Source organism: Anser brachyrhynchus, assembly GCF_964034855.1.
Source record: "Anser brachyrhynchus genome assembly, chromosome: 15".
Classification (NCBI taxonomy): domain Eukaryota; kingdom Metazoa; phylum Chordata; class Aves; order Anseriformes; family Anatidae; genus Anser; species Anser brachyrhynchus.
Genome location: NC_137733.1, coordinates 10,155,401 through 10,168,867, shown reverse-complemented (window position 1 = coordinate 10,168,867; position 13,467 = coordinate 10,155,401). Strand labels below are relative to the sequence as shown.

The 13,467-nt window shown below is 43.4% G+C and overlaps 2 protein-coding genes across 6 annotated transcripts in view; both read right to left on the bottom strand.

Annotated features, from left to right (window-relative positions):
* The window catches only part of POLR3E (RNA polymerase III subunit E), a 29,627-nt gene extending 23,769 nt beyond the window's left edge, over nt 1-5,858 (bottom strand). The window contains exons 1-3 of one of the 2 annotated variants that reach the window (XM_080556625.1): nt 5,686-5,856; nt 1,575-1,655; nt 425-475 (exon numbers count right to left, since the gene is read on the bottom strand). In XM_080556625.1, the coding sequence (XP_080412751.1) occupies nt 425-475; nt 1,575-1,610 (87 nt within the window). In that variant the 5' untranslated portion in view covers nt 1,611-1,655; nt 5,686-5,856. Of the gene's footprint in view, nt 1-424; nt 476-1,554; nt 1,656-5,685 lie in introns of both variants that reach the window. The other variant, XM_080556626.1, reaches the window with a different exon arrangement.
* A 2,296-nt stretch (nt 5,859-8,154) lies between these two features.
* Nucleotides 8,155-13,467, bottom strand: part of EEF2K (eukaryotic elongation factor 2 kinase) — a 31,822-nt gene continuing 26,509 nt past the window's right edge. For all 4 annotated transcript variants that reach the window (XM_080556622.1, XM_080556623.1, XM_080556621.1 and 1 more), the window contains 2 exons: nt 12,118-12,296; nt 8,155-11,460 (listed from right to left, as the gene is read on the bottom strand). In XM_080556622.1, coding sequence (XP_080412748.1) covers nt 11,351-11,460; nt 12,118-12,296 — 289 coding nt within the window. In that variant the 3' untranslated portion in view covers nt 8,155-11,350. The remainder of the gene's footprint in view (nt 11,461-12,117; nt 12,297-13,467) is intronic.

The following is a 13,467-nucleotide window of genomic DNA, read 5'->3' as shown; positions in this document are numbered from 1 at the left end:
TTTAATCACCTGTTCTATCTCCACAACATAAGGGGGCTCTTTTGATGACTCACAGCAGTTTATGAATACTGGCGACACTGCCTTAAACAGGGCCAGTCCTAACGAAATCAGTAAAGGTGTCAGAAATCAGTGATGGCAGAGGATGGCCAAGACACTGCAGATCTATCCAAACTACATTAAAACGACCTCATCTACTAGAAGAACTCCCTCAGGGTGGCTAAAGGGAATGATTTAATGACAAGTCTGTGCCATAAATGATCAATCTTCTCTTACAAATGATTTAATACAAAGTGTTTCAACTGGCTGAGACCCACACAGGTCTGCCTATACCCAAGATCTTGGCAGGCTGAACCAATAAGTGAAGTTATTGCTCATTCAATTTATTTTAAACAAATTTTCACTAAATAAAAGTTAACTGGAATACCTGAAAAAGATACAGCTTCTCCAGTAGACTTCTGGCCAGGAACACATCAATCTGAAAAGCAAAAGAAGCAACCTTCATCAGATAACAGCTATGACAGATGGAACTTCAGATACAAGTGCAATCCCTAGAGCTCAAATGCTGTCAAGTTTAGCTTTTTGTTATGAATTGTAATATAAAGTGCATTTATGACCCTCTTGGCAAAGGTCTCCTCTCTACCAATTTTGACATGAAATTCAGCAGCCTTTTAAAATAAAAAAACAAAACTGTGATGAGGCAGGAGACAGTGGCTCTAGCTGCATTTTTTCTTTCTAAGGAAACTTGGCAAATATCTGATATGAAACAGGAAAATCCTTGCCTGAGAAAGAAGAGGATGTTCTCTCTGGCAACATGTCTGAAAGTTAACTTCCTTGCTAGTATTTTGTCATAAAAACTTTCAAGCTAGACAAGACACACCCACAAGCCAAATCTGATTTAGTATTAGCATTTTGCCACTGATACCTAAAATTCACAGATGTTTCATGAATATCACATATGGAAGCTTCCATTTTTGGTACCTTTGGAAACACTTCTGTCAATTCCCACTTTTCAGGGCTTTTGTCCTTTTTATGAGCTTGCCCCTGCTTGTACCTCTGGTGTGTGAATTCAAACACAAAGTAAGCAGGACACTGTGGCTGCTGTTTGGTAACAGTCCCTTAAAGAAGTCCAGAATCAGAGCACAACTGCTTCTTTTAGTGGAGGGCATGAAAATATTTTAGCTTCATATATAACAGATACTAATTCATCAAAACCATTCTTTTTTTTTTTTTTGACTCACCTACCAGAGAGCTATGGGGCCAATGAAAATGCATAGTGGTCACAGCAAGTTCCCCACCTGTGTTCTTCTGATGTGGAAAGATTACAAAGGATAAAAAAACTGAGCGCATCTACCTACTGAGCCTGCCAACATGGATACCATTATTTTGGTCCAACAGGTAGCACGAGCCATATTCTTGGCCCATATAACATATTCCCTTGTACAGGGCAAGTCACTGGTTATCAGACAACCACTGACGTTGATGACAGGTTGTCTCAGCAATGTAAGAACAACGGGAACTAGAACAAAAAACAAGAAAAGCCTCACGTACTATCACTGCTGACACAACACTTTTACCTCTTGTATAATTGGATCATCTTCTTCATTTGCCATGCTAGGATACAAAAAGCTTTTTCTTGGCTTATTCCTTTGCACAATCTGAAAGAAAACAGATATGTCATATGAGTCACTACATCTGTGCCACGTACAACATGTAGCCTAGAGTATTTGTTCATGTTAACTTGTGTTTTTTTCCAGTGGTAATCCGTTTAGTCTGTTTTTTTAAGGAGCGTACGTGTTTGCATGACAAGGTCCTAATACTCCAGTCTTGACCAACTGGCACCAAATTTAAAAGACAAGCAAGTATCTCAAAGCTAATTAAGTTCCTGCGGTTTTATGAAAACCAGCAGTTACATAAGAAAGCGAGCACTCAATCAGTGCTCTGCAGATGGAAGGACAGACCTTCTGTACTTGCACAAAGTGCATCTTTTATACACCGCATTACTGTTAACCCCCGGTAGCAGCTGATTTGCCAGCCAGCACATCCACAGGGCATTGGAGGGTCAGTCGGCACACGTGAGCTCTGAAATAGCCGCGGCACTTGTCACCGTCACTAAGGACGGTGCTGTGCAGCTCACTAGCCTCCCTGCTCAGAAAATTTCCTTGAAAGCAGACAGTGAAGAGCAGCTGAAGAGCTGGGAGAAGAGAAAAGGTTGTGTAAACCCTGTGCTCAGGACCAGTCAGTCTGAGAATGTGCTGGTCTCGATTTCATCTACATGACACGTTGCAGTCCTGTCCCCTAGCTGAGCACAGACCTACCACCCCTCAGACTGCTTCTAAGTGACAGCCCTGAGACACACTCCTTGCCCTCTCCTGGACCCTTTACAATCACCAGAACAAGAGGCATAACTCATCCAGCTCCAGAGAAAATAAGAGGCTAATATTAATGGAGGAGTGGGTGCTCTGTAACAGTGAGTCACAGTCAGTCCTGGTGCTGGAGTCACTGCCATGCCTCGTTCAGGCCATCAAATAGAAAATGGTCCCTCAGCTAGAGCAACAGTAATTTTTCCTGCTGAAATCAAATATAAGGATTTCTGAATTATTTGGGATGCCACCATGATAACGTAATCAGTCCACATCATTTGAGACCATTGATCAGCCAGTACTGGTCAAGACAGGCATAAAAACTAAGACCTCTCACAAACTGACCAAGGAAGTTTTAACACCAAAGAGAAATCAGGCAAAGAAATGAGACCTATGTTCAGGAACTCCCTCTCATTGTCTTCTACTCCCAGATGCCAGCTTGCTTCTTTGCTGGACCTCCTACAGAGGAAGAGTAAGAAAATGAGGCAGCGTCCAGCATCAGCTGGCAATACAGGGTTGCAAAAGACTAAAGCCAGCATGTTACATCCAAGACAGCGGTGATTTTCTTCAAACACACTAGCAACCGCTTAATTTAACCAGCTTAGTATATTTTGAAACATGTACAGGCTTCTCAAAACATCACGTTAATAACATGCAGTTATCTAAGAAACCTTTCAGAGAGGCTGAATAGGCACCTGGATCTGAATGCTAACATTACCACATGGGTAAATTTCCATCCAGGCAACAGCTCTGGTTTATACATGCTGTTTCTGCCATTCTTGCTAGAAACACAATTCCAGATTTGTTACTTTCAGGTTCCCCACTATCAAAAAGTGCTCCCCCCAGTGCTTAAATGCAACTTTCTGTTCTTTTATACACCAACGTATCCCTAGCTCTTGCCACCCTAATACCGTGTCAATAATATTTCAGAATCATATTTGAAATTATCCCAGAGAAATGCAAAACCTTCACAGCTAGAAGTCAGCATCCTCAGTTAACTACAGGCTGGGGCTCATGCTGCAAAACCACGGTGGTGTGACACCAGAGGGAGTGACCACTGCTTTCTGTCGCCAGGCACTCCGTTCGTCCCAGCAATACAAACATGAACGTGTTGTTTTAAAAAAATGAGACGTGTCAGTTCCAGTTTTGCTTCCCCTGCTCACGTCTCCCAAGTGGCTTGATATAGCAGGCTCACATAGTGCCAGCCTGTCAGCTACAGGATGGGGCTGTGCACGAAATGGAGCGACTGCAATTTTCATTCAGAACAGAGATGACGCCAGGAGGCTTCCCACCACGTGCGAGCACACGCTGTAACACCCAGGAGGTGGAAGACATGGGTCCAAACCCTCCCTCCTTGCCCCAGAAGGATTGGGATCCACGCTTCCCTCTTTGACGGCCTGAGTGCCAGCTATGTGCTAGCTCCTTCTCTCTTGAGGAAGTTATTTCATTTTCCTAAATATAAATTAAAATTCCCAAGGCTAAGGAGAGAAAGAGAAACCTAACCTGAAGGACCTGGTTTCTGGTCCCTCATCCAACACAGCTTATGTAATTTTACATGACATCTCCTTGTGAATCCAGCTGTTGGTACTCATGGAAAATGTTGGATTACAAAGATTACAAATTTTCTTAATCATTTAAGCATAAAGAATGACTACAGTTGCTTTTACTGGAGTGTCAGAATGGCAGGTCTATAAATAGGAAGCAGTATGTCCCAGAACAATTTATAATATTCATGCGACTTGAAGGAATCCTCTGCATCAGAACGAAGCTTTCATTACAGGCACGCAGATGCAGTTCTACATCTATATGCACATATGGCATATGTAGAAATGAATGCCACAAGAATAACAAAATGGAATTAAACACTAGGTGATATCAAGCATGGTCACCTGAGAATTTATTTCAAGTTTTCCTTTGACAGAATTGTTTTCTCTAAAAAGGAACTCTCCTGTGCAAAGCCGTATTAACGCACGTTATTAATATGAATCATTAAACTTCAGAACACCTTGCATGGAGGCAAGAAGTATAAATCTCATTTTTCTTGCAATGGACCAACACTAGGACTAATTTAACCACTCATTAGCTGCCCATAGTATCACCAATTTAGAACCAGTGAAGAAAAATAGCTTCCAAAGAGGCGTAAAACACGGATGAAGCAACTGAATCCCACCTCTACGTTTGAGCTTAGAAGGACATTTGGGTACCAAAATTATCCTTTTTATTACCAAAGATTTTAAAGTGACTGTAAGTAGGATAACTGCAAACCTGCATGACATCTGTCACACACAGACTTTTAGTAAGAAATGTTCTAGCATTTCACTGAATTTGTCAGTATCACGGACCCCTAAAATGCCAACACTGAAACTTGAAATATTTTTCACATAAAATAATGCAGTGCAGGAAAGGCCTGGAACTCCTGCCCTGTCAGTGCCTTAAAGGGCAGATAATGCACCAGTGAGGTGGCAGAAGTGCCATCTTCTGAATCACTACCATAATTTCCTCTGGCACCGGGACCTTTTCTCTGCAGGGAGCCTCCTGGTCAAGCCCCAGCAGCGATCCTCCAACCCAGGGTGGCCTATGTCATACTGTAAAATGGAAGCTTCAAAAAAAGCTGAAGCACCTTCCAAGCACTTATGATAACGAAAATTTTGACCCAATTACTTGCTCCATTTCTCCTCGCTTTGCCTGTCTGCACACAGCTTTGCACAGTCATCTTCTGGCAGCGAACCCGACGAGGGCCCCTCTGTGCACCAGGACCTCTGTGCTGAGGCAGTATCACTGCAGCGCACCCCCAGGGTTTCGGGGTAACACGCTAAGCACAAACCTTTCTTTAGCACCTGAACATGCAGGCAGCGAAGCGCTAGGCCCGTTCCGCCAGGCGCAGGCTCGGAGCTGCCCGGTGCTGCGTGCTACCTCCTGCAGGAGCGGGCGGGAGCTCCCACCCCGCCGGGCTCCCCTTCGTGGCCGGCAGCTGGCGAGCCTGCTTCCTCCCGACACCGCGACCTGCCGGGGGGCGAGGAGCCCACTGCCCCCCGCCCAGCTCCGCCGTACGGCGGGGGCGAGGAGAACCCACTGGAAGTAGGAAGAGCCGGGCAGGGCTCTGCCGAACGCCCCCACCGCAGAACGGCCCCAGCCCCGCGCTGAGGGCAGCTGAGGGGCCGCAGCCCGCGCCCGCCCGTTCCTGTCACGGCCCCGCCGCCCCCAGCCCTCACAGCGCCCACAGGGGGGCAGAGCCCCCTCAGCCCAGGCCGCGCTCCCCTCGCTCCCCTCCAGGACCCGCACGGCCCCGAGGGCGGCCGAAGGGACGCTGCGGCTGCCGCCTTACCTGGCCGAGGGGCTGGCGCGGGCGGCGGGGCCGCCGGCTGCCCGGTGGCGGTGCCCGGTGGCGAGGCGAGGCGGGCGGGCGGCGCTCAGGCGGCGGCCATGTTGGGGCCGCTGCGGGCGGCACGTGGGGCCGCGGCCCTCCTCCTACCCACAATGCTCCTGCGAGCGGCCGCGGCAGGGGAAAAAAAAAGGGTAAAAAGCTACTGGCAGCGGTGGGATTCGAACCCACGCCCCCGAAGAGACTGGAGCCTTAATCCAGCGCCTTAGACCGCTCGGCCACGCTACCGGGATGTGGGGGCCATGCTTCGGCACCGCTTTTACTGCACACCCAGCCTGTCACGATTTTTCACTTTTTTTTTTTAATTTTTTGTTTTTAGTAGCCCCTACATCTCCAAAAGCCCATCCGAGCAACTGCTCCCTCTACGCACCATTTCCCCATTAAAAATAAAAAACCTTGTTTATTTTTTCATTTTTTTTTACATCCCCGCCTCAACATCCCGTCCTGTCCCTATCCTGGTCCCCTCCTGACCCGCCCGAGCCGTGAGGGAAGAGGCAGGTCCCAGCCACCCCACCACCACCACCGCGGCCCTGCCGGTGGCTGAAAGTCTAAAAAAAAAACCTACGTAAAAAACACGAGTTGGGATCTGCTGCTGCAAAGCTCAAACCCCACTTCGGTTGAAGAGTGAAAGCCCAGACTCGGCAGGTTGTTTCCCCCTGACTTTGCCGCAGCAGCCCGCACAACACCCCTGTGGCAGGCCGAGCAGGCCCCGGGCCCCAGCAAGGTGCCTGGGGCAGGTTCTTGGGCATTCATGGTGGTCTGGCCCTTCACTAGACGTGAGGGATTGCATTTGGGAAAAAATACCAGCTTTTCTAGGGTAAGACGGCATGTGCTAATGCAGCCCACTTTAATTCTGTAGTTACAACAGTCCATTTAAACACAAGAGCAGGAATAAGCCTGCCCAAGGGCTCCTGGCCACCTCAGCTCGTTGCCTCCTGGGGCAGGCCCAGCTGCTCCCAGAGCCTGTGTGTCCCTGTAACACCCCTCAAGGGGGCTGCCAAGCCTGACCCTGCCTGGCCAAAACCTTCCTTCACTGCCTACAGGTACCATGGAACAAGGGCACGGGCACGTAGGTGTGAAGGGAATCCTCACCCCGCTGCGGTTTCACACATTCAGGGAGGTTTAGGAGCCTGAGCAAGCTGTCTCAGCTGTCTCCCAGCACATCCCCATGGGGGCATGGCACCCAGAGATGCAGCTTTTGGGGGGGGGGAGGGGGGGGGGGGCAAGAGGCTGCAGGCAGGAGCACAGCTCCTGGGCGTTCTTGAAAGGGCTGCTCGGTGCCCCAAAACCTTTTGTGAAGTACCAACACCTCATGGTGAGCTGCCTCCATAAAGTGTTCAGATCCCCCAGAGTGGGCGTCATATGAGACACCTCCCCCCTCCCCCGACTTAAACCTGAAAACAGCCTGACTCACCACCAGAAGCACTGGCCTAGAATCCAAATGGAGGCTCAAGCAAAATCCTCCCTTTTAAAATGCAGATGAGAAGTCCTGGTTCGGCTCACCTAAACTACACCTTCACCTGTTAGCAGCCACTCTACTCTCAGAAGTAAAATTACACCTGTGAGGAAAATATCGAGATTCAAGTCAGTCCTACAGACCAGTAATTAGGAGACAGACATTTCTTATTTATACTCTTCAGCTGGAAGCATTCTGTCTCCATGATTTCTGACTGATGCAATCCCTACTTCCTTTGTTCGACTTGCCAAACACTCCAGCTCTCAGAGACAGCAGCTGAAGCTTAAGACTTGCAATGCCGAGTTTCACTATTTTTCTACCTTACTGACACTAAGAGTGGAGTGAAGAGGCCCCACCAGGGCTTTTTTAAGAGTCTGCTATTTCATATTGTTTAAAGTATACAGTTAAAATGAATTACACTTGTCCAATTAAAACAACAAAAAAGCAACGGTAAGTTTTAACAGCTTAAAAGGGCGAGTATCAGTTTATTCTAGCACAGAAAGGGGAATAAATCAGACTGAAATGACAGTATCATTAGATACTATACCCGTTACAAAGAACTCCTACCTTGTATCTCCCAGACCAAATATTTCCATTATTTTCTCAGGACTGAGCAATGACAGGAAGCATACAGATGAGTCTGTAACAGTCCTGCCAGTGAGTGCTACAGTCCTTACGTTATTCCATATTAGTTACGGACATTGTAGGAGTAATCAAATGTAAAGAAATCAACACATCGACCTTTTAGTTTTCTTGATAAAAACACTGATTTTCTTGTTACACATCTAGTGATTTTCTCCGAGTTATTCCTGCAAGTGTTGAAAGTGAATGAGAACAGGGATTGAACAAGAACAAAAAGAAGGATTTCTGGAGGCTTACAATAGTAGGATTGAACTTTGGCAAATTAAAACAAACAAACACCCCATGTGCAATGACTAAAACCCTACTGAGAAAAGTGACAAAACAGAACAACTTTATTGACCAGCCAGAATAAAAACAAACAGTATGATGCAGGCAATTAGTATTTGCATGTCTGGTATACAAACAGAGGCTTCCATCTTGCTGTCCTTACCCAAGCAACACTCCCAATGACATTCAGAAATGCTACACCCAGGTAAATTATGCCAGGCCAAGCCTCAGATTTATTTTCACATTTAAAAAAAAATACAGATTATTTATTCATTGTGAATAGATTAAAAATACAGCATGTAGCAGTATCATTCAAAAAGTCTATCAAATAGTTTCTCTTCAAAAGAATGTCATAGAACAACTTATGCATATTTCTGTAAACAATTTTAATTTTTGAATTATTGACAGTCCTACTTATTGTATAGCTAAATAATATACCGCCTTAGGACTTTGAAAACAAAGTATTAATCATGTGTATACATTTGCATGTCAGATCTACAGAGAACTGCCAGCAAATTTAGCAACTACTGAACTTAGCAAATTAAACTATGTCAAGAAGTGTCAATAATTATACTCTAGAGTCCTTTACTTACATATTTTGGATGGTCTCATTCAATCTCTTCTCTTCCCTACATACTTGGTGGGGTTGTTACACATGCTTCCTTCTCTAGGAAAACCTCAAACACTTAGCATTAACACCTTATGTGGAAAACAAAACGTTTTGTCTGCATTAGTTATAATGCCTACACTGTATCAGTTCTGCACAAAATATTGACTGTTCGACTGTCTTCAGAGGTGAGCGGCACATTCACTTTTCACTGACAAGTCATTTAATGCTATGAACTGAAAGAGCAAAAAGGCCACATCCAAAACAGACCTTAGGTACCTAAAGCAGAACTTTGGATAGGCACTTAAAGCATCCAACCAACTTGTGATCCTACTAACTCCAGCTCAACTTCAGCATATTACGTCCAAAGAATTTGGTTATTTTAGTACCTAGCAATACCTACCTAAACCCAACTGAGGACAAAGACATTTCTCCATTAGTAGGTGAAGAGCTTCATCTAGTACCCTCACAGAATCAGGCACTCGCTCTAAAAGAAACAAATTCTAAGCACTTATTTCCTGCACTCCTTACATTTTATGGCAAGATGATGTGGCTGCTACAAGGACACTCTCACGGCTGCAACTGCTTGGTGGTTACTCCGAAGTACAAAATCCCAGGATCCTTCTCTCCTGGAAGAGATTCAAATCTTTCTGTCTCGCTTCCTTTACCACCAGCATCTCTCTTTCAGACAGTGACAGTTGTTACTAATATCATGCTTAGATATTGTTTAAACAATAATTTAAGATCCACTTGCCAGAAAGAGTAAATGGGGAGTGCAACTTTGGAGCCCAGTGACAGGGACACTCACAAAGGAAAGGAAGAACCAATTTCTGTTTCTTGAACAGTTTCTACGTTTTACAAGAAATAGTCCTTGTATATGAATGCAAGGAACCACAATGAAATCAACTACATCATCTAGCAGCTTGTTTAATTTTACACATACTCTTAAAAGCTGTTTTAAAATGAGACTGGCTAAGCACTGCAGATACTCAGCACTTCAAAAACGCTGCCCTTTATTCATCCCAGTCAATATCCTCAGGAGACTGTAGGGCCGAGGCAGCATGAAGCTTCCATCATAACCTCCTGCAAAATGACTTAACCAAGATGAAGAAATAGCAAGAGCTGCTATGTCCTCTGTACAGATGGCACTGTGGCTTTGGAATAAAATACTGGATTTGGAAGAAATTTTTATCTGTGCCATGATAAGTAAACCACCACCATGTATTTGTCCTTACATTACTCTTTTCAGGTTATGCAAACAGGATACAAAATTTCAAGTGTTTGGGGATAATGTTTTCTCCTTAAAACCAGTAATTTTCTGTAACTGACATTTAAAACCATTAAACCATTCTCAGTCTCTTCTGAAGAACAGAACTGTCTTTTAGGAAGTTTAGTTGTGAACTACAAGAGAGGATGCTAAAATTCAGATGAAAACTCCCAAACACTAATTCCACAGAGAATAAGCTTTGTAATGTACGATAGTATTTAATAAGTTACCCAGCATAATCTGGAATTTGTAAAGCTATGTGTATATCCTTCATCAATCAGCTCAAATCTATCATGAAGTATCATGTGAAGTTACTTCATGAATCATAAGACAGCAGATAAAACACACAAAGCCATTTAAACCAGATAAATTATTTTCTATAATAATGGGTGAATCAACATCCTCTAAGTTTTTCAAATGTCCCTCTGAAAATGAGAACACACTTTCCAGCATTTCAAGTGAAACGTCATAGCTTTGCTGAAAATTGAGATGTCACTGTAAAAATAACTACACGTTACTAATATATCATAGATCTTCCTACTGTACATCACTGGGCAAATACTGTGTAAGATCAGTAGAATTCTACACATCTAGGTTATTATATGGTACAAAAGGTAAAAATGAGAGAGGTAGCTGGATTCCTCACCTCATCAGGAACATTAGTGATTTTCTGAAAATACGCAATGCTGGTAATCACACATTGTACCCAGAAGAGCCTCACTGCCAATCTGAAGGGTTTTTTTTTTTCCCCCCCCTCCTCCTCTCCAAAGCATATGGATTCTATCTGGAATTAGTTTGAGAAGGAAGCAGTGCCTATTGATGAAGTGAGACTACTTATTAAGAGTAGCTGCATGCTTGGCATGCTTAAATTGAAAATTTACATCCACATGCAAATTTGGTGAGATACACCAAAAATGAAGAAATGCTGTGAATTTAGGAAAAAATGAAATATTCTGTGTGTGGCGAGAAGAAAAATGCAAACACACTGATCATTTGCTATGTGAAAAGCAGGACATGTGAAACCCGAGCAGACATCAGCTTCACTTCTCCCAAAGCAAATAAGAAATGACAAAATTCAGGCCACTCAGTTCTAACAGTTCATATATATGTATGTATATATGTATACATACATATATATATACACGTATGTACGTAAAGGTCAAGTGTGTCTGTATTACAGCTTTAAAACACTAACAGAAGTGCACTATGGTACCCTACATACTGCCTACATTTGGATTTCCACCCTCAAAAAGTTAGAAAACTAAAATACGAAAAATAAACTGGTAACGCCACATAAAAATATATCTTTTTAGCTGCAAACACAGTGTATATAAAAAATTTTATATACAAGAACTGCTTAATTGCAATGTCATTCTTCCATCATCGCCCAAGCCTCTTCTGCTTTTTGGTAGTACTGATTTGCCAGTCTGCCTTTCATAGCTTCCATTGCTGCTTCTGCTGCTTCTGTGTAGAGCTCACCTAGAAGAGGAAACAGCATCCAGTCATGTTGACAGGATAAAGTAAAACCATCTCTTTATCCTGAAGCAATTAAAGGACAAAAAGAGAAACTGAAGTCAAACTACACAGCCAGATCTGAGTGCAGCTGTGTATTCTACTGTCAGCAGAGTTACACCAGCTGAGAATCTGGCTTTCCCCCTAAGTTCAGGGTTACAGGCCTGGCTGCTGATGGCTCTTCGATGTATTTACAAGGATCATAAAACATGCCTGGCCCATGGGAGCCACCAACAAGATCGTAAAAACTTAGATGCCTGACACACAGATTTGTACAATGAATAAAACAATGCTATGTAGGACCTGAAAGTTATGGGTGCAACTCAAAATACAAGCAGCAACCTGCAGTTCTGTGGCTTCATAGGCAGTGAAAGTTGCTTGCTAGCCACTCAGCATGTCACATGATTGGACCAGGCACCACCCACTACCCTGTCATCAGCAAAATCTTTTCTCAGCATTTTCAGCCTTACATCACCCAGTGTCATTACAGCTCCACCTACAAATCTGAGGGTACTGACCCTCTGGCCATTTTGTAACAGCTGAATCAGGAAATTAATTTTGGGGGTACCTGCTGGGGGAGAAGGAAAAGCAGGATTACTGATTACAGAAAAAATGCAGACTTGCCTGATCTCTGTGGATCCTTATCCAAGTGGAACCCTCCTGTCATCAACATCTCTGCTTCCCTGGCCAGTAGCAGATACCGGGGCTCATCTTGAGTGCCATCATATTCACCTCCCTCATCATAGTCAGTCATGTTCAGGGCAGCATTGTACCAGTACAGCGCCTCCTTCCAATCCTGTGCTCTAAAGTTAAGCATCATTTAGAAGACAGTTACATTAAGAAACATATGCACTTTGCACTGGAGATTAAGAATTCTATTTTGCACTAAATTCTCAGAGTCTTTAGTGGTCTCCAGGAACACAAGTGTTCTCACGGAAGCTCACAAACGGCATAGTGACATAGTGCTACAATGCAAAGTGAGGATGGGGTCACTTTGTGCAGTAATAACAGATGAGAAGTTATATGAAGTTCCTTGCTGAACTCCTAAGCAAACTTTCATTACTAGTTATATGCTTTAGGTCTCGTATTTCTGTTTGTGAAGATAACTGATTCAGAAATAAACTGAAGTCGCAGAATTTGTTTCATACTTTAAAAATAGCTACTTTTGCACTGAAAATGCCCAGTGCACTTCAGTGAGAAACTTAACATCATTTTGAATCTCACTACTGCCAAGAGGTTCACTGTTATGCAAAACAGTAAACAAGTAAATAACAAACACATGCTACAATACAAAAGTAGAAAAATCGTTATCCTCACTTGTTACATTTGTACTTAAGGCAATTTATATTTATCCATTTTTTAAAGACTCATCTAAAAGGCTAAAAAAATCTAACTAATATATTGTGTAGCCTTTTGGCAAACTATGATCTACTTGTTAGTCAAAGTGCTGCTGCTAACCCTCCTATCAAGATAGGAGTGCTGGCTAAACTAAAAGAGACTTACTGAGGTAAGTGCATTTTTAGACTTCATAAAACTTAAAATCATACTTAGTTAAAAGTAATATCCTCAGCTTTAAGACCATGCTCCTGTCAAATCTCCATTTCTACTTTTATTATGCGAAGAAATGGAAGACTAACATTGACAAATACTTCATTTATGTGACTGCATCTTGCCTATGGTCAGTTTATGACTTATTTTCTCCTGTTCTCTGGGCTCTTTCACAATTTAATTAGGAAAAAAACAGACCACTTTTTAAAAACTGCTTTTAAAAAATCACTAGGGAGGAGACATGGCAGTTGGAAATATTTCTTACTTATTTTTAAGGTACTCTTGCTCCAGGAGAACCTTGTGTTAATATCCCCCCCGACTCCAGGATTTTCAATTATTGCAACTCCCACTGAAATCAAGGGAGTTTTATCACCAACTTTAGAGCAAAGAAAACCGTTCATCACAAGGAACTCTTGGTATGAGGGC